The 21932-nt window shown below is 51.0% G+C and overlaps 4 protein-coding genes across 4 annotated transcripts; 1 reads left to right on the forward strand and 3 right to left on the reverse strand.

Moving 5' to 3' along the window:
- Window positions 1–132: 132 nt before the first annotated feature.
- LOC113147639 lies at window positions 133–1865 on the forward strand. The gene is made up of 2 exons (XM_026338791.1): window positions 133–357; window positions 603–1865. Exons 1-2 carry the CDS (start codon window positions 133–135, stop codon window positions 1863–1865), a joined length of 1488 nt encoding a protein of 495 aa, XP_026194576.1.
- A 1634-nt stretch (window positions 1866–3499) lies between these two features.
- On the reverse strand, window positions 3500–7596 carry LOC34620048. The gene is given in 8 exon segments (XM_026338792.1): window positions 3500–3853; window positions 4304–4473; window positions 4823–4947; window positions 5195–5610; window positions 5853–6338; window positions 6477–6601; window positions 7148–7400; window positions 7453–7596. Coding segments are annotated over 8 exon segments (2073 nt in total).
- A 2005-nt stretch (window positions 7597–9601) lies between these two features.
- On the reverse strand, window positions 9602–11100 carry LOC34620049 (pathogenesis-related protein 1). Its single transcript, XM_026338794.1, has 4 exons — window positions 10933–11100; window positions 10603–10691; window positions 10011–10178; window positions 9602–9731 (listed from the first exon to the last, which is right to left on the reverse strand). Exons 1-4 carry the CDS (start codon window positions 11098–11100, stop codon window positions 9602–9604), a joined length of 555 nt encoding a protein of 184 aa, XP_026194579.1.
- A 3398-nt stretch (window positions 11101–14498) lies between these two features.
- Window positions 14499–16900, reverse strand: LOC34619643 (glycolipid transfer protein B). Its single transcript, XM_026338806.1, has 6 exons — window positions 16798–16900; window positions 16284–16366; window positions 15373–15664; window positions 15037–15103; window positions 14792–14854; window positions 14499–14565 (listed from the first exon to the last, which is right to left on the reverse strand). The coding sequence occupies exons 1-6, from the start codon at window positions 16898–16900 to the stop codon at window positions 14499–14501; spliced, it is 675 nt and encodes a 224-aa protein (XP_026194591.1).
- Window positions 16901–21932: the final 5032 nt, after the last annotated feature.

Raw genomic sequence — 21932 nt, forward strand, 5'->3', positions numbered from 1 at the left:
AGTAGGACGCGCGAAACAAGGCTCGACGGTAGTGTACAAGTAGAGGTCAAGCGGAAGAAATGATGAGCAGCAGACTGAAAGTGCCTGGTCCAGCTTGCTAGTTTAGGCACAGAGGCAGAAAGGCCACATACAATGACTGAAACACGCACTCAGCGCTTCCCCACAAGACCGCCACTGAACGTAAAGCAGGTGTGCGTCCACAGGGATGCAATAAGATCCTGTCTGAGAGCTTGTCAGGAAGAGACGCAAACAAGAGTGCTAATTGGCGTCCTGAAAAGGCACCATCCCAGCCCCAAAGTCTACTCCAGGGATCACGCTTTGCATGCACTGCAATCGCCACCTAAGCCGCAGGCCACTGCAGGCTGGCGCCAGTCCCAAATCATCGACGGCCACCGTTTCTGATGTTTAAACCTTTGCATCCACTGATTGCGTAGAGGATCACTCCTTTTAAAGGAAAATCTAGGCATGGCTACTCCAGCGCAAGCAGAATAAACCGCCAGATTTCACGGGGAATGCTTGCTCGTTGCTCATCCATCGTTGCCGAACCGACGCAGCTCCCGTGTATTCGGCGCCCTCCATGGCTTCTTGAGTTGGTTGTGAAGTGCGAAACGGCCTCAGTTGAAGGGATCAATGCTCGAATATCTTCTCTCGTAAACCCTAATGGGAAGCGGTCTCACCAGCAGGCTGCTGCTCGGCCGCACAGCGCCAAATGCTCTCCGAGGGACGTCTCTGAACGGCGTTGTTTTTCGTTTAGCTCGACACGCCAGCAGTTGACACCTCTCTCTGAAGGATCTGGAGGTGCTTCAGGTCATGAGGAGGCGTCCGTCGATTCTGCTAGGGGGGCTCTACCCTCACCTCAACGCAGTGCACAGGATGAGGATGCCCTTACAGGCGGCCAAGAGTCGAAGGCAGCCTCCCCTATAGCTACCGACACAGCGAAATTTGCTGCTCCATGGATTTTTGAAGCCAAACCCGGCGGTTGGCTTCATATGAGGGAACACAAGCGGATCTTTGCGCTCACCTCCCCAGCCACTGCAGCTCCCACTGCCAAAGGCGACGCGCACTCAGAAGCGGCAGCGGCAGAAAATTCCAATTTGTCTTCTTTCTCTGAATGTTCATCCAGTGTGGAGGGCATTCCGATGATTCAGTTCAGGTCTGCAGCGATCCGAGGCGGGCAGCAGCGTTGCGGCGTGGGTACCTTGATACAAAAACAGTGCATACAGGCCATTGCTGCGTTTGGATCTACAGTTGAGCGTTCTTGGGTGTACAGGCATTTGACATATCCTGAAGCGGATCGGGGGGGCACGCAGTTGGGGAGAATCTTTAAAAGGGCAGAAATGCGGAGCTATTTGCGCTTTCTTGCTGCACGTCTCCCTTGTTTGGAGCTGCAGACGCTGCTGGAAGCGTTTCTTTCCACCGGCCTTTCAGATATGGACGAGCAGCAAATGAAAGAACTTCTGACGCTGCTGCATCTGGGAGAGCGACAGGCCGCTGGAGATGTAGTAGTAGTGACAAGCAGTAGTGCGAAGAACCGCAAAGTCGAGGTTGGAGGGGCAGCCAGTCATTGCACTTGCGATTTGCGGCACTGCTGTATGCCTGAGCAAAGAAGCAGTCGCAATTCCAAGGGTGACAGTGATAGCAACAATAAGAGCAGCACTGGCGATGATTCCAGGGATTGCTGCTGCGATGGCCTGACGGCTGATTTCCTGCTGCGGCTGCTGAAGGGCGGAAGCATCCCCCCTGCTTGTGTGCCCCCTTGCCTTAGGTCGAACAGTGCCTTTCGCCGCTTGCTGAGTTTTATCGATAAAAACCATCCGCTACTGCGGTTTGTGCCGCCCCCAGGCGGCTGGCTACGTAGTCAGTAAAAGGGACGGGCTCTTGCGGTGCCTTTCCGCTGAAGTGCATTGCCATGCTCTTTCAGAGCATACTGGAAGAGTAGAGCAGCAGAGAGGGATAGGGAGGTAGGTTGCAGCGTCGGAGTGGTATCCCGTGCAAGGAACCGTGATGCAGGGTGGGGTAGGCGGAGCCGTGAAGGGGCCTGTCACTGAAAGTGGAGTTAGAAGGGGCAACCGACTGGGGGGCTGCAGCACATAGTGTTTATTTATAGCAAGGCTGAAACGAAGCCAGACATATAATACCCCACGCAGATTCCCTCTGCCTCCGACGGTGCTGGGACGGACTGCCTTCCCTCCACAGGGTTGTGGCAGGCAGCCTTGTTAGGCTTCCTGATGATATTGTGTTTCTGACTCCGCAATGCAAGTCCAGGTGAAGATTAGTAGAAGGGAGGCTGGAGCTGGGAGTGGATGCGATGCGAAAAGTGACCTCTAAGGGGTGTCTTCGCAGCTCGGTGTTTGAGTCACTACAGAGGTTCAGTCACCCCTGTGGTCCTCTAAAGTTCTACTCTGCTTGTCTTCTGACAACCAGTAGACAACTTATGGAGAGGCTGCCAAGAGAGCCCGCCAGCCAGCCGTCCGCTTCCATCTCCTCAGAAGGCTGAACATCCCTCGCTCGAAATCGCTGGCAAAGCTGCGCCCGTTGGCTCAACCGGGATGCATACAATGTGTCAGCTCGCTACAGCTGCTCTTCGAGCTGTAGAGGCGCTAGCAAGATGGCCCTTCTGGCAACTAGATCTTGCGAGGCACTCTGGTATCCTACTGCTCTGCTCTGGCGTGTGCCCCTACGTAAGGCGTATCACTGGGGTAGCTGCTACACACTCAGTGGCGCAACGCCCTTCCAAACACCGGCGTCGCTGTACAGGCAACCAGTTAAGGGCCCTCAGCGGCCTTGAAAAGGCTTGAAACTGATTTTTATGGAAAGTAGATAGCATGGGAACTTCAAATGTACACATCGTCATTCCCACACAACCCCGTATGACCGAGACCATACCCTGAGAATCGATTAAAGCAAGCCGTGGCAACAACAGCTGAACGGCGGCTTTTTGTTGACTCCTGCACTGCGTTGCACACATAAAAATGTATGAAGTGGGGTACTCGGAAGCATCTGCAGTGCACACAAGGCTGCAGGATTCCCGGATAAAATGCTTCATTGACCACTCTCCCTCACGAGCGCCAGCCAGCAGCAACCCCTTTCTCCTTCCCTCCTCCAAGAATGGATCTTCTTCACAGGTGCTGCCCGTGCTGAGCGCTTGCCCCGAGAAGCCGGCGAACTTGTTTTGGCAGGACGTGGTTTGTCATCGCGGTGCCTCAGCCACGAGAAAACTCCAGATGCATGCGAAATTCCTGGGGAAGGGGCATCCTTGTCATGCGTCAACCCTGCACTACGCCCACCTGCGTCGGCTGTACGGCCAGTGCCAGCCCATCCATCAGACACCTCTTAGCCAGCCTCGACACATGCAGCCTGTGGGCAGGGGAAGGAAGAGCGGACAGCGGTGTAAGGCACACAAGCCGAACGCATGCAGCAGGCCCCTCCGCTACGCCAGGTAGCTGCGGCAGCAGCATCTTCCTCTGGTGCGAGGCACCCCATGCGTTTCTCCATTCCTTCACTGCTCAGCCTCTGGCAGAGCTGCTACTTCGTCTGCAATGGGCTGCCTCCTCGAATCCGCACGCAAAGCCTCCCTCACGTGAGGCTGCGGGGTAGTCTGTAACGGTAGGGCCCTCTGGAGCACACATCCATCAGGGCTGTGGTGTCTGCTGACAAGACCGCATGTTGGAGCAGCATACGGGGAAAGCTGCAGCACACCCAAATCGTGCTGCAGCTGCTCCTTAAAGATTGCAGACTCCGACGCCTGTTGTAACTCCCCAGGAATTCTGTCCAAGTAGTGGCCGGTTAAGTCATCTCCAGCCTTCATCAGATACACGCCCTCGCGGAGCCACACGACCCTGTCAAACAACCACTGCAGAAACACACAAAGAAAAGCAGCGGCGCATCCGGCAAAAACAGTGGAAGCGGCCAAGACACCAAAACGAAGGGGAGGGGGGGGGGGGAAAGCGCAGTCGCAGCACGTATTTTGGCCTTTCTTTTTCACATGCTATCACCAGCGCTAAAGCAGCAAAAAGCCTTCCCTCCTTCTCTGGGTTGCTCTCCTCCGAAGATAAGCTATAGTAGTGGCTATGAATATTTACTTCTTTAGAGTTCGTATACATTCACATATACATGCATGTACATGTATACATCAGGCGTGGCAGGCAGCATTAGACTATCTGCATAGGGCTTCACAGAGCGCAACGTAGCATGCCTGATCCATCGTCCCCTGTCACCTCCCCGCCTTCGCGCGTATTGCGCTCCCTTCCTTGGTAATAGGCTTCTGTCATGCAGTAGAATTCCCATCATCATATTTCCTTACAGAAGGTATTTTGCCTTCAAGCCCCTCCGTCAAGACGACCCCATTTGCAGATCTGAAGAATACGACGCCCGCTTGCATCGCCCGCTTCACGTCAATGTACACTGCAACCTCCGAATTTCGCCGCATGCCACTAAGAACCGAGGCATCTCCGGGAAATCCCGTGGCAAAGTCTGTAGCACAGAGAGAGAGAGAGAGAAAGAAAGACCACTACGTGAGTGCAGGCCAGTCAAGACGCATACCCCGAGACTCCACGAACATGCATATGCTTGCATACATCCCTCCATCCACGCAAGCAAGCAAACCACAAGCTAGCGCACTGCAAGATCCCTGTGTGGAGCCTGCATACACCGCTGCACAGAGATGGGAGGTCAAGCGGCGGCATCATGCATGCACGCATGCAGGCCGACCCTGTGCATCGGAAGAATGAGCTTCAAAAGAAACGAAAGACAACGGGGAGCCAAAAGAAGCACAAGAACAGACACCCGAGTGCAGATTTTTCACACATGCACGGAGGCTTACGAATGTGGTTCCGGTGCATCCTGTGGAGGCCTAAGCGGCGTATTGCCATCCAATTTCTCAGATATGTGCCATGCACACATACCGGCAACTCCTCGCCACGTTCTACACGCTGCATGAACAAATCGCTGCGGCAGCAACGGAGGGAGACGCAAGCGCAACAGCCGCAGCCAGACGTTGGGGGGGGTGTTTTGCGTTCGTCCAACAGGGGGGCAGGCGTTTTCGCCAGTACGCCTGCACATGCGTAGACTGCTAGCCTCGCATAGCACCGACGCTTGTCTCTCTGCCCCCCCCCCCATGCTGCTCCAAGTCAGCAGTGGCTGCATTGGCTGCAGTAGCGAGCAGACATCCATCCTTCCGCAGCAGCCCGCCTACCTGCGAATGAAAGGGATGGTGTGACCTTGCGTTGCTCTAAGCAGCCACTTGCCACTCAGGATCTCGACTTTCCTCGCTGCGGCGGAAGCGCTGCGATCTGCGCATGCAAGCGAGTCGCATATCTTTGTGCTGCAGTTGCTGCTGCTGCTACAGCGAGACAGCGCGCCTGAATCGCCATGCGCTGCAGCTGACGAGCTGCTAACGCTGCCGTCTTCCTCCTTGCTCCTGCTGCAGCACTGGCTCGCCTTTTCAGCTGTACGTACACCCATCTGATGCCAGCACGCCACGCCTCCTGCCTCTCCGTACGTCAGCCCTATCTGCTGCTGTTGGTGCGTCCTGCTGAGAGCTGGGCACGTCTCCGTCTCCTCTTCGTCGTACAAAAGCTCATACCGCTGCTTGAAATTCGCAGACACAGCCTGAACCCGCACGCACACCGCAGCCACACTTGCAGCGTCCTCTGAAAGCCATCCACCATGCACAGAACTAGCTGCCTCCTTTACTCCCTGCACTGCAGCAGCAGCAAGGAGGCACTGCAGCAGCAGCATCAGGGTGCCTGAAGGGCAGGGGGGAAAAGGCGTCATCAGCATCTGCAAAAACACACGGCTAGCAGCAACCACAAGGAGGGGCAAAGGAGGTCTCAACAGCAGTCGAAATGTACATTTTGCAGATCCGTCCAGGAAACAGCGCGCATGCACGGGAGTGCAAGGAGCTCTCTGACTCTCACGAAGCCGTCTTCTCGCATAGGCAGGCGGAAAAGCGACGCACCATGCCTCAGTATAAAATTGAGTTTTTTGATCAGCAGGTATCCCTGCCATGCTGCCACTGCGCCACTGCCCCCGTCCTGCCTAGAGGTTTCGCAGTCACACGGGGAGTGCAGTGTTGGCGAAGAGGGTCCTATGCTCGTTGTTGAGACTATCGTTGCTGTTGAGGCTGCTGCCGCTGCTGTCGCGGTAGACTCGTAAGCCGCATTAGCACGGTGCACTCTGGCCTCTTCCTCCTCCCAGCCTCCCTTCTCCAGCGCAGTTGTTTCCGACGTTTTTGTGGTGAGAATTACTGTGGGTGACACCCATGCCGAGGCAGCGGTTCTCATTGCACCCGCTTCTTCAGAGACATAAGGAGGAGAGGGTGCAGCATGGGGGTGACTCTGCATCTGTCGGCGCAGTTCGAAGGTGTTACTGTCGCTACGGCTACTGCTGTTGCTGCCTGTCACACCAATCGAGCCGCCATGCATCCTGCTCCTCATGCTGCTGCAGAGACGCTCCCTGCTCCCGCAGCTGCTGCTGACTCTGCGACTTCTGCTGCTCGCAAGAAGCCGCCTTGGGAACTGCTGCTGCTGCTGATCCTCGCCGTGAGCCGCAGCTGCGGCAGCGTGTCTTGAGAGATCGACACCAAACGCAGCAGCCGCGTCTGCAGCAGCAGCATCTGCAGCCACAACAACTGCATCTTCTTCTCCATCCGTCGTAGCACAAGCAGAAATCCCAGCAGGTACACGCGACTGAAACTCCTGACTCAAAATTTCCGGATCGCAGTGCGCCGAAGGTTCTGTACGACGATCTGGCAGACTACCCCCCGGTTCATCGTATTGCTCAGTGTCGCTCCAGCTCGTCTGCAACACGCGCTGGACATGACAGCAGCAGCAGCGGCTGCTGCTGTCGTTTCTGCTGCTGTCGTTTCTGCTGCTGTCGTTGCTGCTGCTGTCGTTGCTGCTTGTCGATAGGCACTGCGGAGGCTGAAACAGTCTTAAGGACCGTAAGTGCGACGGTGGCAGAGCAGCAGCAGCGCGTGCAGGGCTTATCACTCCTGAGTCTTCGTCTCCCCTGCTCACGAATTCTGCCGCTTCCACACTCGACGACTTACTCGATCTGCAGCACGCGAGGAGGGGAGGGGAGGAGGAGGAGCTTTCTGCTACTGCTGCCGCCGTCCTCGCCACGTGCGTCGGACGGCAGCACACGCCTGCTTCACTCCCCGATGAGTGCTGCGCAGCATTTTTCTGCAGTGAGGAATGCGAAATCAAGGGGTGCAGCTGCCGCAGCTGGGGGGCAGCAGAGCAGCAGCTACTGCAGCAGCAGCGAAACGCCTCGCGCTCTAAGAGATTAACCAAATGATCTGGAGGAGGCCGAAGCACCCAGCGGAGGGGCCCTTGCTGTGGCGGTTGCTGATCCTGTTTCTCTTGCTTCTGTTCGAAATCTCCTCCCCTCTTCTGCGTCTGCGCCCCTCCAGGAGACGCAGGATTCATAGCTTCGCTGGTATGCCCCCACGCGCTGCAATTGCTGCTGGCGTTGCTGCACTCCAGGCCGCTCTGAGTGCCATCTGCAGAAAGTTCGTAGCTTGCGCTGCTGTCTCTGCCGTTGCTGGTTGTGCCCCTATGTCTGCTCGTGCTGCACCTTCTCGCAAGATCGCATCCAAAAATTTCTGGAGGACTGCCGTGTCTGTTGTCATTGAAGAGCGCACCACTCGGGGGGTGCAGAATCAGCCCGTTCGTCTGGCTCCCATGCGGCGTCTCCTTGCAGCTGGGCGCCTCGGCATATCCTGCTGCATGCAGATGCGGTGCTGGCCGTGGCTGTTGACGTTGTTGCTCCGGCTCCAAGAGCACTGAGAGCGCCTTGTGTTGCTGCTGCTGCACGTCGAGGCACCGTAGTCTCGGAGTGTACGCACACCTGGTGGTGCGCTGTTTTGCCATCTACGACGGGCCTGTACGCCAGTGAGTACAAGCGTCTGAATCTGTTCCGTAGACAAAGAAGGTCGCCTCAAGGCGTCGTGCCCGCCTCCTACGTGCTCCCAAAGGGGTAGTGGCGTTCGTACAGATTGGTATCTTGTCTTTCAAAAATTAGCGACAGAATGTTGTCTTGCAAAAGGTCCCTTTGAGCCGCATGCGGCTTCGCGAGGCTTGCAGACCAGGCGGTGGTAGCCCTCTAATACCTACCTCCTCTTCTTCAAGTCTTCCCCCCGTGTGAAAGCCCCCTCGGCCACTCGTCTTTATTTCCACTGTTACTGGCTGGCCATACAGACTTATCTGGGAGGGGTAATGACCTTTAGAGGAGCAGAAGCTAGGAAAAGAGAACGGATTGCTACGGCAAGCAAGCACAATGAGTGGCCGCGCAGCCGACGACGATGCGAACTGCGCCCTGATGTTGTGCTGATTTCAAGATTTCGCGAAAATTGAATAGGGAAAAGGCAAAATCGTTGTTCTGGTGCATCTTAGACCACTGCGACACCCGAATAATGTGGCACGTGATCAGCGTGCGGCTCATGCACGCTCTGGACCGGTCGGAATTTTCGGGAAGCTGTGCTTGCCCCTCCATGCTCATTATTTTTGGGTATATATAAAGTAAAGGACTCTTTGTTGAGGCAGTAGGGGCTGTGCAACTAACGTCGTATACCGGTCAATGGAAGGTGCTCTATTTTCCCATTGAACAAGGCGTAAAGGCGCGTAGCGCTGTCGTCATTTCGGAGTCTTCTTGCCATTTTATCCTTCGCCAGAAGAGCTCTGTCACTTTTAATAGCTGATACCGTAAGAAATTCTTAAGAGTTCCGCTGGACACCATCCGTTGGGCTTCGTGTTTATCTTGCAGCATCCAGAAGAAACACAGTTCACTATAAGCGATGGCAGCGTAGTTGCAGGCTAAGCTTCGACACCATTGTAGCTCAACCCAATACACGCGGTCTCGCACATTTCAGCGCCCCAGCAACAGAGGGCCATCCCCCTGCAGCGGTCATGTTGGTCTGATCCCTCGTCGTTGCTAGCTACTGTGGATGTCTTTCTCTCCAATAGTTGCGTTTTAGCTGCTAATACACAAATTCGCTTCCGCGTTTGCTTTCTGATTCGCACCCTTTTCGCGTCTCTACCTGCCTGGGGAGTGCCGACAGTGCGGGGGCCCCTCCGCCCTTCTGCACTTAGTCTTAATAAGAGAAACAGAATATGAAAGAACAAGTTTACAAGCAGGAGGAAAGATTTTGTGGGTTGGCTACACTTTTGCAACTCCTACCACACTAGTGATCTCCAACTAAGAACTTGTTTAAGTAGTTTACTGGTTGGCTTTTCTACTCGTATATCTCATTTGCTGCAGAATAATATAAGCTCGATACATGGACGCCATGTTGTTTGCGCGTGCGCTAGGTGCTTTGTGCAGCTAGCTATGAATGCCTAGAGTGCTTCGAGGGTGCAGCTACATGCAATTTCCCTGTTCCTGCATCTTCATGGAAGAATTTCTAGCCGTGGGCAAGGAAAGGCGCAAATTTGCTCAGAAAACACGTGGTAAGTTTCTATTGAGTTAGTATTGGGACTGGAGCTAAGCGTCTCCGTACGGGGATTCTAGGTGGAGTGTTACACCGTACAGTATCCGAACCCGTATAAATTCCCACGAAATCCCAAATAAGATACTTTTTGCCGATTACCGGTGTCAAAGTTTAAGCAGCGGTTGCTTCTAGACTCAACAGGAGAGAGACGAGCGCTGCGATTGCCGTGACTGTCCATGGGCCGACTGGCCTCTGAGGGCTGTCTCCTGATGCCTCCATGATGCTATTCCACACTTCTTCTCTGAAACAATGAAGAAACAGCAACGACGCACGCTGGAAAACATCTAAAGTAGCGGCCAGATCAGAAAGCTGCAAGAAGAAATAACAGCCTTTTAAGGCCGCAACGTGCCCCGATGCTATCTAATAACACTGAGAAAAAAATCGTTTCCTTTGTAGCATTTCAAGAAAATGCTTCCGCAAGCGGAGTCATTAACGCATTACCCATGCAAAGAAGTATTGCTCCCCGATTGCCGGTCTTCCATAAGCAGATGATGGTTGCAAAAGACGCAGAAAGACTTACGAGAAAGGTTTAGCCCCGATCCAATTCCCAGGAGGTCGGTAGTTACAGACGAGAATGCGATTAGGACAGCCAATGGAGCGCGCACAGCCGATGCCCGTGCTGGAACTCCACATGACCTGAGTGAAGTGGCCCGCCTTCACTGTCCATTTGCCGCCGGGGTACTCCCCGCTAAAGAGCAGTAAAAAAACAAATAGAGCAGCATTAGCAGGAATGAGAAGGGGTTGGCCTGGTGGATGCAAACACCATTATGCCACGGACTGGGGGCATGCAATGTGTTGTTGCCAGTTTCAGCAGTGAAACGCGATATCAAGCAGTGGGCTGTATGAAAGTACAACTACAAGAGTCACCACTCCTCAAAAGTCCACTCTAGCATGATTGCATATTTGGTCTCTGGTACCTAGGAATGACCTATTGCGCAGCATTCGCTCTGCCGCAGGAACAGCCTCACACAAAATTATGACATGGATTGACGCATAAAAGCGGCAATGGCTGTGTGCTGCCTCGTCAACTCTAGACAACAGGGCCCTACAGAGCGCCTCGCCGAGGCGACGCAACTCAAGTTGATCTGATAGGTAGACTTAACTTGCCTCACTTGAAGTATCGTATTTCACTGTACCATGCTCCCACGGCGTCTCTGCAGCGAGCTACGGGGCCGCTTGTAGCGAAAAGGTTTTCTCCGAACTTGGAACAACAGAAACATAGAAAGTGAGAAAATGGACAGGAAAATCAAAGTGAAACAATTCCCCAAGAAATCAAGGAGGCTGGCGAAGGAGGAATCACTGAACCCGCAAATAAGTTGGAAGACGCCAAGTAAGGGCTATAAATACCACTTTTATAACACGTAAGCTACTCCCTGATCCATGGAAAATGAGAGGAAAGGGACTAGCAGAGTGAGCGGTGCACCCAAGTTAGAATCGCATACCCCAGGTGCACCAGAGTGCTTGAACGGGCATCCATTGTTCACCACCTCTTCCATATACTTTAGCGCCTGCATAATTGCATCGGGGTCGCGATGGACCGGCATCAGTGGCTTCCGAAGGTTCCCAACCCTCTTCTTGTTGTGCTCGTTCACGCAGTCTGTGCCACCCATTAGCACAATTGCAACAGGCGTAATCCAACACACTTAAGTGCATCCACATGTGCACACCATAAATGTAAGTTATTCGTGCGCTGCAGGAATCGCTGATACATGACTCTGTAGACCCAGAGGAAGCGACATTGGGAGGCTAGGAAAGCTGGCTGCAGGCATAAGGCGGGATCTAGTGAAAACAAAGCAAACACCCCCGGTTCTTCACTGGATAAAATCTGTTTTTCAAATGTTTGGAGGCTCCAGGAAGAAGTCGGCAATCCATGAAAAAGCTGAATTGATGCGGGCCACGTGTTTCAGGGAGCTTCAGCGAAGAAGGCGCATCACCCACCTGCTGTCACATCTTCCGACTTTGGAGATCCGAATAATGACACGGCTACTTCGGCTAGCGCTGGACCTGTTTCTGTCTCCTCTTTAGAGTATTCTGTGGCATTGCTGCTATTTGTGATCTCGCCGCCCTCGGAAGCTGGCTCTGCTGCAGTTGACCATGCGTATTCTGACGCAAATGAGGGGACCACATTATGCTTAGTGGGCGGCAGCGCAGGATTCAGACTATCGAGAAGCTGGTGAGTGGTGGTTGCAATAGCAAGAAGGCCCCTGTCCAGCAGCAGCGCCAGGGAGCCAGCCAACGCTATCGAAGTGTTCAGATACCTCATTTCTCCCGCCGATACGCAGAAGGGACTTCAAAGAATAAGCAAATTGTGCGATAAAAAACTCCTTTCTTCTGTCAAATACTAGCCATGGGAAGTGACCGCTGTTGATCTCTCTGCTGTGGATAGCCAACCAATGCGGATATTTGGCCATTGGACATTTTGACTATCGAACTTATCGTCCATACATCCCTCTATGAACCTATACAGAATAGAGAAGGAAGCCCACTTCTTCCTCCTTCACACATTCTTACAGCTTTGTACGACGAAAGTCCTCCGAACATACCAAGAGGGCGTGGGGATCTAGGGGGCTGGGGGTTCATTTTCGGCAAACTTGAACGACACCAAGGCTCAGATACGCTAATTCGAGGTTACATCCGTAAAAATAAATGGATGCATTACAATACAATATTGCCAGTACGAGAGGGATCCATTTGTTACCTGTTAGCTTTCTATGCTAGACCAGCCATCCCTGCGGTGTGTCTCTTAGTAAGCCATCCTGTAGAAACTGGTGAATTAGCCAGTCATTGGTGGAGCTTACAGGTAAAAATTGAGTTTAAGGCATCCAGTGCCTCAAAATCCAGTGACATCACTCCTTTTAGCCTTTGAACGGTACGCCGACCCATTTGCAGGCGGAGCCTCGAAAAAACTGCGTTGCTACTGTAAACCGTTCCGCCCCTTCTAACAGTCGAAGCGCTTCCTTTTCATATGGAATGCTATTAACAGTTGAAAACTATCTATGGAATTCTTAATACAATGTAGTTTTAAGGATAGACCGTACAGGGCGATGTTGGGAGATCAGGGTAAGACTCTGAGCCTATGCCTTTTTCTGCAAAAATACTTTATACTGATACAGCCAAACGCTCTCCTTTGATTTTTGTCTATCGTGCCTGGGTATATGCGGCGTGTGTACTCTACATCCTGATATCACTGTCTCTTGGCCTGTCTGTTACTTCGCATTTCTGCAGGTGCAGGTTAACTACGTTTCCATTCACTCACTTCTAGTCAACTTTTTCCGTGGGGCTCAGGATTCCAGTTATTTGTCAAGCGCCAAAGTGCCTGCTGATGCAATACGGCGCACGTTGGTAACCCAACGATGCTTTGGACCCCAACTGAACGTACTTTTGTTGTGTAAGAGTGGATGCATCTGAACTGCGTGCAGGGAGAGGATACCAAAGTGGCTTGGAAAAGCACTCTCTCCCGGAGCGGCACAGGATATGCGTGATAGCTGTAGTGGCCTGAGCCCTTCAAAAGCAATTTATACTACATTAGCAACATTGAACTAGGAACTAATCAAGAAAGAACTAATTGGTCTCCCGTTTGTGTATTATTACTCCATGGTGGAATTTTCAGTACAACAAAACACAGTGGTCTGTGTACGTACACCAGATACAGTGCAGAATCAGCTGCAAATTCGGGCTGTGCTTATTGCTACACGGCCCCTCCTTCCTCTCTTCCCCGATCTGGGAAATCTAGGAGCGCGCGGCATGGAAAAAGAAATATCTTTCTTTTAAACGTTCAATAGGTAGCTGTTAAATTTGCACAGAATCTGGAGTTGAATGTCCTTAGGCTGATAAAGAAAAAGAGGGCTATACCTACCTACCCTTTCCTCGTATCTAGCTTACAGTGGAGGTGTTTCTCGTCGATTTAAACCTGCATTTGGTAGTCCGGAGTCAGCAGCCACCCTTATCATGAAGAAGACTAAAAAGGCAGCTGGCAAGTACGCGCGAGCAGCTAGCTATGAATGCCTGGAGTGCTCCGGGGGTTCAGCTATGTGCAACCTGTCTGTCCCTCCATGGGAGAATTTTTGGGCGTGGGTAGAGGAGAGCGGGAATTCTTTGAGAAAAATGGTTAATAAGCTCCTATTGCGTTAGTAGTGAGACTGGAGCTAAGCGTCTTCGTGCGGAGACTCTAGGTGGAAAGTCATGTCCACGCCCACCATGTTTATTCTTGGGCTCGAGGGTTTGCATCAGACGGCAGCTATTACGCATCTCTCTGCACTATACTACACTGCAAGTGTTTGCCTGTGGCTCTTCTGTGCAAGTGACTGCCAGAATATGCACCTTAAGATTCTTCCCTGAGTCTAGGATATCATTGAAACCCTTGAACCCAACAACAAACAGGTGGACGTGCATGTACCACTCCACCTAGTCTCCGTAGGGAGACACTCCGCTCCGGTTTCCGGGGCACCGACCAAAAAGGAAAACTACCAGAATCACCAACCACCGAAAATCCAACAAAATACAAGCATTGTTAAAACACTGCTCACATAGTGATGCAAACGCAGGCCAGCACTAGGAGAGCAACAATTACGCTGAAGCCTTATGCTGCTTGTCGACACATTAAAGGAAGAAACATTCAAAACTCCCGGAAGCAGGAAGTCGCATTGACACTAACAGAACAACTGATGCAGCAGATTAAACATAGTGGATCGCGATACTGCTGCAGTGAATTCTGCCTTCGCTGCCCTCCAGAGAACGCGAAGTTTGACGCAGCATCTCCTCTTTGCTGCCGGCGCCCCTATTATTGAAGTTGTCCTGAAGCATTCGTTTTGAATTATTGCAGCACCTCGCCGACTCGGCGCTGCAGCTTGCTGCCGCTTTCCACTAAAAAAGTTAAAAGTATTTCGACAAATCGCACCCAGGGAAAAACTTCATGCGCAAACCCGTAAAGGACATTGTGGAATCTTGGTACCTCAATGCAAAGCTGCGTCTGTCACGGTGGTTATGTCAACCGTATACGTGCCTGCAACTAGGCTTTGTCGGGAAAGTTGCACTGCGAGTCTTCAAGCAAATTTCCCAAAGAGGTAATTACAGGCCTGCGAACAAAAAGGGAGCAGCTCAGTCAGCCATCAGGTCCAAGATGAAAATGGACTGAAACTTGCGATGACAAGGGAGTACATCTGCAAGCTATTGCGTTCAAGTTGCAGGAGTATTTGTTACCACACATCTTTACAGGAAAATTCAAGATAGCTAGGAGGAACGCGGATGTGGAAGAACCATCTCATCCAGGAGAGACTGCAGCGGGACGTGTGTGCATCGCACCGAATTTCCTCGTCGATGCTAGAGATGCATGCCTCTGCCTCGTGCATTTCGAACCCAAGTCGACTAAGACATAAAACCAGAACAAGTCAAAAGTCAGTAAACGGAAGTTAAACGAAGACGAGGAAAACAACGGCAGCTACGAAAGATCCGATACACAAAGAGGTACTGCCTCCTTGCATCAGCCTTCTCACTGTATCAGTGGTCACATGCCAAAGCACTTATGTCGAAGTTGGACACTTGCGTACGTGATAAAGTCCTCTTTGGAAGGAGCGAGGCTAAAGGCGAGCGAGACGATATGTGAAACCAGGAAACCTGAGAACAACGGACACGTATGTTGTTTCTTTTGGACATATATGCCATAATTTGCATTTTGGGGGCACGGGTGTACCCGCTGTTGTCAAAGCCCAAACAAAGAGGACGCTTGCTACTCTCGAATCACTGAAAGTTACTTCAGAGACCAAAGATTGGCGTTTGATTGTGCACGGAGTGCCAATACGTTGAAACACACGGTTAGTCTGTTATGCTACAGTTTTAGCTAGGAAAAGTGTAAAAAGAAATTCTTGAACTTTTGCACGACTCACTGTGGTAGGGTTTCAAGACTCTGTCATAAGCGTCTAGGGCGCATTCTTTGGAAGTTGCATCCTTCATCGTACCAAACATATTGCAGATCAATGTGAAGATAAAGTCCAGGGCCCGTTTCATCCATAACATGCCTCGAACTCCGCTTTGCCGATCCTTTCGCATCCTAGGGATACCCATTTCCTGAACTTCCCAAGCGATCAACTCGCAAGCGGAAACAGTACCACCCCCACGCGAGTTCCGCAGCGCAATAGCTGCTGCCCGCATGTGACCTGAAGAATTGATGATGTCTTGCTGCAATATACACCGAAAAGGCAAAGAGTGACATTGACCACGTGAGACAGTACACGGAAGGGTACCGAATAAGCAACAACGAAAGCAACCAGAGAACGCCAAATCTTGGAGAATGGCGAGAGGGATATGCATACGAAGAGGGAAGAATGAAGTGGACGACACGAAACTATAAAGCACACATAGGCGACAAAACCACCTGTGATACACAGCAAATCTAAAGCATACTTCGGAGAGACGTGCGCTAAACCGGATAACAGAACGTAAATTTCTTCGCACTTTTGTTCATATTTCTGTTCAGTGCTTCACGATCCCCTATACTTTCGTAGACTGCGTGCGTTCATGGACTGGAGAAAAAAAACTCCTTTAGCCGGATGAATATCTAAGCAGGCCCTCTTGAGGAAGGTAGTGATATAAAGCGTCCGATAGGTCGCGGCAAGAAAGAGAAACAAATGATGTTGGCTGTTCAGTCATAATATAAGCGTTGGAGAAAAAGACTTAGAATCAACACTGGCTCTTCCGTCGGCAAAAGAATTACCTTGCACACGAGAGCGTCGCCATACTAGTAATGCTCCATGATATAACCTAGCTCAGCTTTTGCATTGCTTGCAGGCATCCGTACCTTGAGATGCCTAGATATAAAGCCTCCACCAAAGACGAGTTCATACACTGTAGATAGCTGCAGGGCCGCATCTGCCAGCTTCTCTGCACCAACCACAAAATGTAAGTACGCGGAGGGGGAATAAAGCACTCAGGAACAGGCAAATGAGGCTTTATGCACTGAATTAAGGACGCCAAATCTTATAAAAGGCACATCTCATGTGTCTGAAGTCGTAGCAGCTTGCTGGCTATCCATTTTATCGCACAGGACAAATATTCTCAGGGACGGCAGCATGATTGGTGGCCGCCGCAGAGAATTAAGCCAGAGGACAGGCTGAGATAGTTCAAGCGCACCTTCACAGCGAATACATTTAAAAAATGGATGCATGTCAATCTATATGTTCATCTAAAGGAGGCTTTTGCATACAGAAATGGGGTGGGCATAAGTCCCTACAGTTGTCGCCCAGTCCTTGTGTACTGCCACGAACCACCTTGGTGCTAGCTTTAGCTCGGTCGATCAGATAAAGAATGCTTACCGCAGTCCAGCTTTCCCTGCTGATCAGGAACTGCCCGAAACTTCTCTAGAAGGGCATTGTACAGGGCAGCGCCCTTTAAAGGCTCCTCCTGTACCGTTGGCATCTCAGCAAAGAGATGCAAACACCCTCGTCAAGAATGCGGAAGCTAGTAACCAGAAAGGCCGTAGACGCGGGTCAACCATGGATGATCCTCAGAGGTACATGAGGCGGCGACGCTTGGCGCGGATGGGAATTAAAATCCTTTAGCGGGGCCGTGCTGTCGCAGCAATCCAATAACAGCCTCGTAGATTTTATTCGTTTGCATTGCTGAAGCGCATTTCACCTTGCTTTCGCACCATAGTTTGCAGATGTCTGCTGCAGTGGCTGTACCGTGGGCTTTGACTGTCGTCCGCCATACGAGAAGGAGAAATAAGGGGGCTTCTCCCTCCGGAAGTCTGAGCACCAGAAAGTAGTGAATTCGCATGCAATTTGAGATTCAATAAGCAGAAAAGAAAGAGAGGAAGTGGTATCCGGGCAGGAGGCCCCTCGGGGGTACAGCGGCTGCTGCCCAGCGGCAGGTTTGCTTTGTGGATGTCTATAAAGCTCGCACAATAAGCTCTTCTCAATATGTCAGCCTCAACACAATAATCAGTGCTTGACTGCAACGGTGGTCAAGTGATTATATGTGGTTCACCACGGGAACTAGTACCCCTTGTATGCTCCCCCATACACTGTACGGTTTGTCGGCTCTCCCATGGCTTCTCGATGGGGAGAAGACAATTGACCTGAATGCCCTTCCGGTAATAAGGGAGAACTCTAAAATTTTTGCGCTATCAACAGAGCCACCTGGAAGGCTCATCTTTAGCTGAAGTTTAGCTGGCTGAGGAAACAGGGGCATCAAATGTGGCACTCCATCTACGGTCTATGGAAGGAGGCACTTAGCTTCAGGCTCCACAGAAACATGGTGGAAAGCTATCACTGCTCCCCGAAGGAGCTTCTTCCTTTGCCTTCTTGCTACTCTCATATTTCCCAGCATGAGGGGAGATTCGATAGCTAAGCTGCACGTAGCTGCACCTCCGAAGTACTCCGAGCACATTCACAGCTAGTTCGACACACCATCTAATGCACACGGATGCATCCCTGCGTCTTCATGCACCGAGTTGGCAGCACTTCGCAATAAGTTAGATATACGAACAGGCAAGCCAGTTGGTCAATTCTTTACTAATTCCTAGCAAGTGCAGTATTAAGCGTCTGTGTGTAGTTTAGCCCACTACATCTCCCCACCGCAATGTCGAAGACAAGCCCATGTCTTCCGTCTGTATAGTGAGACCACTGCATACTCGTAGCGGAAGAGACTCTGCCTTAATGCCACCCCTCACCCAGCGTAGCGGGTTAACTCAAACAGAAACACCTTGTAGTACACAAGTTATATTTATCCGAGAATCGGTAAAGAAATTACTGATTAGTTAATTTGTTCGTATGTCTCATTTAATGCGGAGTACCATTAGCTCGATACAATAAAGCGTGATATTGTGTGTGTATGCGCGCGCTTGAAGCTGTGGAGAAGGAAAAACATGAAGGGCCATTGTACAGAGAAGGTGCAGCTTCGCGCATCCTAGCTGTTCTGCTGTTCTCATGTCTAAAACACGTGTGCGAAAACCAGAATGCATCAGCGCTCTCTTGAAAACAGTCCCTACGTTTATGAGCTAGCACTGAGTTTGCAGTTGAGCACCCCTACGAGAAACTTAGATAAATCACAGTTGGCAGCTCCACGTGGACATGTTCAACTGTTCTCGTTCATGCACTGGCTCTGGACTTAACACGGCATGAGTCTTCCCTACAAAAGTCGTCTAGCTTAGACCCAGAAGTTTTGCAATTCCGTTATTAAATTGTCGTCGGCAAGAGCATGGTAGAGCAGCGTATTTGGCGCTGGATTCGGATGGTGCTGCAACGCCTGTTCAAGCCAGGAATGGATCTAGGGGAAAAGGCCAGCATTCAAACCCATGTATAACCTTTGCAGCTCGTGGAAACTCATATTTTTCAGTCAACAAAATGCTTATGCATGCTTGGTTGAGGTTATGCCGACTAGCAAAGCACAACGGCTCTATAGGGGGGCAGTACTTGAAGAATTCACCTGCTGGTTGGAGATGCACTTCGGTTTCAAGCCATTATAAAAAGAATGCTTATTGCAAAACATCTAAGAAGCACTTCAATGGTGGCTCTATGCATGCAGAGGCATTCAGGTATTACAATAGTATAAGCACTCTTGCAGACCCTTACCCGTTGGCCTATGCCGAGCTCAGCTCGACAGCAATTGGTGCAGTTGCGAACGCTGAAGAAGGAAAATGTATCAATACAAATGTATGAAACTTTGGCTTGCAAAGGTCACAAAGGAGCCGACCAGCTATTTCATCAGTGGGTAATCTCCGATTACCCGAAGTGTCACGTCTCAGGCGGTGTTACGATGGGCAACGACTCACTGAGGAAACACCCAACTGGTGGAGTTTCCACATTTGATGTACTACTTGGGATTTCAGAAACAAAGAAGCTGGATTGCTGCATCTTTGGCTGAGAAGGAATGGCCAAATCGGGCTTCACAACTCACTAATATCAGAGCTGGGTCTTCCGGCCGTACCCGACAGTCTAAGGTGGATGGAAACAGAAAGCCAAAGGAAACCAGTACTCTTAAGTAGCTTCAGAAAGGGCGTAAGCACCGTACCTCTTTTTACTGAGCGGGAATAGGTTATATAATCCGCAACTGCAGCGGCACGGAACTGCTTAAGACGTTGAACAACCAGACTGTGCCCAGAGGGGGCAGGCTGCTGGACTAGCAAACACGGCAAGCCAGGGAATCGGCAAGTTGCCCACACAGGATGTGGCTCAGTGAAGGTCTAGAGAGCCGCAGCTGAGAAACTTCAACCATTAAAGTGTGTGTCGATACAAATTCATATTGATGCTCAAGAAGTGTTAACTATTTGGATAAAAGATGTGAATTGAATTTGTTATCCGAGAAAACAGCATAAAAGTGCAGTCTGCCTCTTTGCTTGTTAGGTCAGTCCCTACAACTTGGGTCTGCCGACGAGCGGCATAATGCAAGGATTGGCAAGGCTTTGGTGTCAAATTACACTCTATCTCGGGACTGGGTCATATTACAACCATCCGTTACTTCCACGATGTACCTATGCCTTATGATTCCATTCTAACTATGCAATGGTAGACTCAATCAAATGCGCCCATGCAACCACAGCTGCGCGCTTTGGTGATTCGCGTGCTGGCAAGAGCTAGGAATAAGCATCTTCTGATCTCTGCAGGAGCATTTATTTCACCACTGGTAGGCGGGGGTACAGCCGGTAACTCAACAAGGTAAGACAGAGCCTTCATACGGGCAGCTCAGCAGATCAGTAAGAAAAGACGGTTTCGAGCACAAAAAGTATCTTGATGGCTCTCCAACCAATTTTTGATTTAAGAATCCAATTGAATATCCAAATCAGCACCAAGAATAGGTGAATACCAAAGAGGCGTCCGCGAGTGTGCTAAATGGTGACAAGCTATCAGCAGGCTGCCACTCGATTGTCCCCTAGCGTACCGTGTTGCATTAGTCCCAGGCTAGCACTAAGCAACGCTTTGCGATATCGAATGCCCCCACAGCATGGAGAGGAGACTGCGCTTTAGGCACTTGAATCGTTAAGAAAAGGCAAATGGCAGGAAAAAGCTAGAGCTCATCGACATGACCAAGTTTTGGCAGGTAAATGGACGTGCGGGGGCCCACGTAGGTTCGCTTTATGCCCCTGAACAAGATAACTGTAAGGCAGAAGTTCCTGACGCCTTTAGTTGGCGAAAAGCTTGATAAACTACACGTATGAGAAGTCTACTCGACATTTTACTATGCAGACGCTTTCCTACAAATTCGTATTCACCCTAAGGAAACTCACCAAACGGCATTCCACGCGCGCCCTCGCGAAATCGGATATACCTGTGTGCTGTTTTATACTTATCGATGCCCCAGCTGAGCTGCAACGGCATGCGATTTCGGATTTTATGAGCCCTTCAATGAGGGCTGGATTGCTTTTTACGTAGATGGCTGCCTAGTAGCCACCCAACACGCTCAAGAACACCTGCAACACCTAGGGCATGCGATTCGGCCATGGCAGTCTTTACGCTACAGTGGAACAGCTGTGACAGTGCTTCTGGCGCCTTGGGATGCCTTTCGTGCAGGAAAACATGCAGCCTCATGCTCACATTGTCAGCAGCTGCAGCAGCGAATCGCTGCAAGACCCGGCCACCCGGCCATTTGCAAGCCATTGCGGTTCCTGATACGATTTGGACTGGCCTGACTATGGACTTTTTTGTTGAATTGCCAGAGGTTAGAAGTGTAGATAGCATGTACGTCGCTCTCTGGAGCCTCAACAGATGAGAGCATGTCATGCTCTAGTGACCCGCTTGTACACTGCCCGGAATGTGATCACTGCCAACCATACCGAAACACATGGACAGGCAGAGTGCACCTATCGCACTCTTCTGTGGGATTCGAGACTCTGTGGTTAAAAAATTCAAGTGCTTGACGTGCATTTTCTCCTTCTGCTTAATGGGCTCATAATACATCAGGACACCTGTTGCTGTACCACATCTCTGGCGTGTACTGGCAAAACTCTTCTCTGATTCAGAATGGACCTGGTATCCCGCAGTCAGCAGCCACCCTGAGCAGTGGAGGGATTCAAACAACAGCTGGCCATTGCATGCGAATGTATGCGCAACTTTCAAGAGATGGAAAACACGGAATAATGATAAGCTGCGGTAGCTATATCTTTCAAGTCTGAAGGCTTGGTTCTGGGAGATGGGCAGCCCTTACGTGGTGCACTAGGTGACCAGTGGAGAAAATTTTGCATCCAAGAGACGCAGACCATTTGCGATTGTCTCAATCATCCACATGCTTCCCGTTGGTTCTAAAAGTTGGACACGCCCAGAACTATAAAAAGTGCCTTATTTCAGAACATCACAGATTCTGAAGTGACTTTGCCGTGCAGCCAAGTGGTCCATGAGAAGGAGTATGATTTGCACCGATCCGTAGAAGCGCTAGATTTTAGGACGGTTGGGCGCCGAGAGCATACTCGACGGTAGTTCCTGATGGAATAATGTGGGGAAATCAACCTCAGTAG

This window comes from Cyclospora cayetanensis, unplaced genomic scaffold, assembly GCF_002999335.1.
Source record: "Cyclospora cayetanensis isolate NF1_C8 unplaced genomic scaffold, CcayRef3 CcayRef3_contig_30, whole genome shotgun sequence".
Lineage (NCBI taxonomy): Eukaryota > Apicomplexa > Conoidasida > Eucoccidiorida > Eimeriidae > Cyclospora > Cyclospora cayetanensis.